This window comes from Palaemon carinicauda, chromosome 2, assembly GCF_036898095.1.
Source record: "Palaemon carinicauda isolate YSFRI2023 chromosome 2, ASM3689809v2, whole genome shotgun sequence".
Classification (NCBI taxonomy): domain Eukaryota; kingdom Metazoa; phylum Arthropoda; class Malacostraca; order Decapoda; family Palaemonidae; genus Palaemon; species Palaemon carinicauda.
The window spans coordinates 19,576,603-19,581,602 of NC_090726.1; the positions used below are offsets into that span (position 1 = coordinate 19,576,603).

General features: G+C 35.0%; 1 protein-coding gene across 2 annotated transcripts in view; it reads left to right on the forward strand.

Moving 5' to 3' along the window:
- The window catches only part of LOC137623303 (uncharacterized), a 5,092-nt gene extending 746 nt beyond the window's left edge, over positions 1 to 4,346 (forward strand). The window contains exons 1-2 of one of the 2 annotated variants that reach the window (XM_068354102.1): positions 1 to 1,019; positions 1,314 to 4,346. The exon at positions 1 to 1,019 is cut by the window's left edge and continues 746 nt beyond it. In XM_068354102.1, the coding sequence (XP_068210203.1) occupies positions 1 to 1,019; positions 1,314 to 3,871 (3,577 nt within the window). In that variant the 3' untranslated portion in view covers positions 3,872 to 4,346. The remainder of the gene's footprint in view (positions 1,020 to 1,313) is intronic. The other variant, XM_068354110.1, reaches the window with a different exon arrangement.
- Positions 4,347 to 5,000: the final 654 nt, after the last annotated feature.

A 5,000-nucleotide genomic window follows, 5' to 3' on the forward strand; every position in this document is an offset into this window, starting at 1 on the left:
ATATGTTCTCTTAATCAGAAACTCCTTCAAAGGAAAAGCTGCATATGTGGCAGCACAACTTGTCCAAGAAAGGGATTATGAAATCTTTAAAACTGCCATATTAGATGCTTATAGTGTTACAGCAGAAGGGTATAGACAAGTCTTCAGACAAACTTTGAAGAACCAAGCTCAAACCTATCTAGAGTTTTTCACATTGAAGTTGAAGCAGTTTAATAAATGGATAGATAAGGAACAAATAACTACTTTAGAACAATTAAAGAATTTAATAGTTTTAGAAGAATTCCTGAGGCGTATTCCAGCTAATGTGGCAATGTTTATTAGAGAAAAACAAGAAAAAGATGGCAAAAGGGCTGCCCTATTAGCTGATGATTACCATCTCATTCATAAACTTAAACCACATTCGTCCTCACCTTCATCTTCCCCACAGGTTTGTACTTTTTGTAAGAAAGAAGGTCATCATATTAAAGACTGTCCTAGTCCCAAATGCAAAGCATCTCATGGTAAGGCTTCTCCTAATGCTTTTTCACAAGGACCCAAATCAGGGAATACTGCAAATAAAACGACTCTTCACTGTGCTCAACCTCTATCAGACTTTACAGCATTTACATATCCTGGTAAAGTAAATGATATTCCTGTGCAAATTTTGAGAGATACAGGGTCATCTCAAACTATCATTAGCTCAAAGTTAAAAGATTTAGCTAAACCAACAGATCAGTATGTAACTGTGTCAGATTTGACTTGTCAAAAGGTTTTACCTATTGTACAGATTTCTCTTGATTGTCCTTATTTTAAAGGTTCAACTAATGTCGCCTTGTTGGATTCTGACCTGCCTTGCAAGAACATAGACATGATACTTGGTAATGACTTGGCTCAATCTAACGGTACTCCTAGTCTTATCATTACGCAGCCTGAAGTAGTGATCGAAAAAGCTTGCAAAGAGCTTTCTCCGGTGGTAGAGCTTCCCTGCCAAGTAGTCACCAGGTCTACAACCTCAACTTCTAGCGACACTGAACACACAGGTAAGGTGGATCAAATTACCTTAGGTGAAAAAGTCCTTGCTGATCTTGTTGATATTCCCTCAGATGAATTTGTAGAGTATCAAAGGTCTGATGATAGTTTGAAAGAATACTTTGATAAAGTAAAAGATGACGTTGATGAAAGTAAGTTACCATATTTTTATCTTGATAATAACATCCTTATGAGACGTTATAGACCTTTGAAGATTGCAGGACAAAATTCCTGGCATGATAGTTACCAGCTTGTAGTTCCTTCTAATCTTCGTGCAGCCTTATTGGATCTTGCTCATTCAGCAGAGTCTCATCTAGGCATTTCCAAAACCTATAAGCGTTTGCTGGACGATTACTACTGGCCTGGTATGAAAGCTGATGTAAAGCACCACATAGAATCTTGCCATCCCTGCCAGGTAACTGGTAAACCAAATCAGAAAATACCTCCAGCACCATTAGTTCCTATTACAGTACCTAATTCTCCTTTTGAAAAGGTAATTGTAGATTGTGTTGGTCCACTTCCCAAAACTAAGAAACAAAATGAGTACATTTTAACCTTGTTGTGTCCAACTACTAGATTTCCTTTAGCCGTACCTATAAAAAACATATCTGCTAGAACAATAATTGTTAATCTTCTTAAAATATTCACCATTTTTGGTTTTCCAAAAGAGCTTCAGTGTGATCAGGGGACAAACTTCACTAGTGATTTGTTTAAGCAAACTTTAAAGCAGTTAAACATCTCTCATATTTTTGCTTCAGCTTATCACCCTCAGACTAATGGAGCCCTCGAACGAGTACACCAGACCATTAAAAACCTCCTGCGCAAGTACATTTGTGAAACTGGAAGAGACTGGGATGAAGACCTGGATCTGCTTATGTATGTACTTAGGAGTACACCTAATGAATCGACTGGAATTTCTCCCTTCGAGATGTTTGGCCGCAGACCTAGGACAAACCTTAGTATGGTAAAAGAAAACATCCTAAGAGGTACTTACAAAGACCAGCAAGTAAGTATTCCGCAATACCTCCAAAGTCTTAAGGTTAAATTTGACCATGTTTATGAATTTGCCAATCTGAATTTAACTAACAGTCAGATTCGAATGAAAAACCATTACGATAAAAAGGCCAAAATTAGAACTTTTAAAGTAGGAGATGATGTACTTGTATATCGACCAGTTCCAGGAGCTCCATTGAGAGAAAAATTTATGGGTCCGTATAAAATCACTAAAAGGGTCTCTAAAACAACTTATGCAATTGAAACTCCAGATAAAAGGAAGCCTAGCCAGTTAGTGCACATTAATCTTATAAAACCATACCAATCTGCAAAGATTTCTCCACAGGCAGTTCACCTGATAAGTAGAGAGACTGATCACTCCACTCACAACTCGAGGATAACTACTCCCATAGAGACTTCTCCTACCCCTAAAAACATAGTACCCGAGGCAGTTGATAATGATAAACTTTTAGCTCCTCTTGAGCCAGACGAAGAAGAAACTTTGGCTCATAATCATATTTTGTCATGGAAAGATGCTAGTAATTCACAGATTCTTTCTTTGCTTTCACAGTATCTTGGTCATCTTCCTAAGGTGGAAAGGGAAGAATTAGAGGCTGTTCTGAAGTCTTATCCTGCAATATGTTCAGACACTCCTGGTTGCTGTACCTTGGTGCAACATGATATTGTGCTAGAACCAAACGCCAATACCGTTCGTCAACCTTTTTATCGGGTGTCCCATCGTTTATTACCAGCCTTGAAGGCTGAGGTTGAGTATTTACTAAAACTAGATTTGGCTGCACCAAGTAAGTCTCCCTGGGCATCGCCTTGTATTTTAGTTAAAAAGCCTAACAATTCCTATCGTATGTGTACGGATTATAGAAGGGTTCATTCTGTAACGGTCAAGGATGCTTATCCATTACCTAGAATTGCGGATATTATTGACTCTGTGAGTAATTCTAAATACCTTACCCAGATTGATCTCTTAAAGGGTTATTATCAAATTAAATTAACAGATAGGACAAGAGAGATATCAGCCTTTATAACACCTTTTGGTCTCTTTGAATACAGAGTTTTGCCATTTGGGATGACTAATGCTCCAGCTACATTCCAAAGGATGGTCCATGAAGTTACACGTGGTTTGGAGGGTGTGTATGTCTATTTGGATGACATCGTAATTGCTAGTATCTCCTGGGACGAACATCTCAAGATCTTAAGAGAACTCTTCAAAAGACTCCTGGAAGCTAACCTAGTTATTAATTTAGCCAAGAGTTCATTTGGTAAGGCAAAAGTTACATACCTAGGACATGTCATTGGCAGTGGCTCCATATTACCCAAGGATACTAATGTAAAGGCTATAACTTCATTCCCCACTCCTAGTGATAAAAAAGAACTCAAAACTTTCTTAGGTATGGTGTCATATTATTCAAAGTTTTGTCCTAATTTTTCCATCATAACTTCTCCTCTACATGTATTGACATCCAGCAAAGTAAGGTTTCACTGGACACAGGATCACGATAAGGCCTTCCGGCAGCTAAAGTTATTCATGACTTCATCTCCTTTGTTGCAAGCGCCTAATCTTACTAAACCTTTTTTTATACAGGTCGATGCTTGTAATACTGGATTTGGTGGTGTCCTACTGCAAGAAATCAATGGGACCAGTACTTTTCCTCCTTTGTTGGAACATCTGCTGCCAGTATCTTATTACTCAGGAGCGTTCAAAGGCGCTCAACTAGGATGGCCTACCATCGAGAAAGAATTATATAGTCTTGTTGCAACTGTCCTTCATTTTCGTCCATATCTGGAAGGAGCTGCACGTGTCGTCATTTACAGACCACAAACCCCTTACCTTCCTCGAAAGGGCAAAGCTTAACAACAAGAAACTTCTTCGATGGTCATACATCTTGTCGTCTTACAACATTGAGATCCACAGCATTCGAGGATCAAACAACACCATCGCTGACGCATTATCACGTCTTGGACAGAAAACCACAATTCACTAAATTTGTCAATAAGATTGTCATAATTTCATTCCTAACAGGGGGGAACTATAATAACCCTCCTATCATTATTAGCATTTTTAATTACACCTATTATTGTGTAACTTTAGCGCCATCTATTGATTGCTGATCGTAGCGGACAGCATGAATGAAATTACCTTTTGTTATTTTTACGTATGTAATCCTTGGAAATGTTTACTTCCAAGCTCTTTCAAGTTAATACTTTTGAGTTCGTTATCCGGTGGCTAATTCTTCACTTGCTTATAGTGTTTATTAAGTGGTTATTTGTTATTATTTTGTTATATATTTATACGTGATTTAAAATAAGTAAAGTCTGTTTAATTTTAACTTTAATTTGATCATTCTCCTAATATATCTACTATACCTACATGAAGTGTTGCCCTCATTACTGAGAATTTATGAATGAATAGTCAAGTGGAAAGCAGAAGTTGTGACAATATATATATATATATATACATGTGTGTGTGTAAATGTGCGTGTATGTATCTATACAAGTGTGTGTATATGTGTATATATATATATATATATATATATATATATATATATATATTATATATATATATATATATATGTATATATATAATATATATATGTATATATATAATATATATACATATATACATAAATATATATGCGTATCTATATATATATATATATATATATATATATATATATATATATATATATATATATACACTGTGTCTATATATACATATATATGTATATATACACTTATATAATATATATATATATACTGTATATATATATATTTATATATATATATATTATTTATATATATATATATAATATATATATATATATATATATATATATATATATATATATATATATATATATATATATGTGTGTGTATGTGTATGTGTGTTTGCATGTGTGAGTGAATCTGTACTGTTGAATAGTTTCCTTTTCCAATTTTATTATTTTTTTATAATGGATGCTTACAGTTCTATAAAATACTAA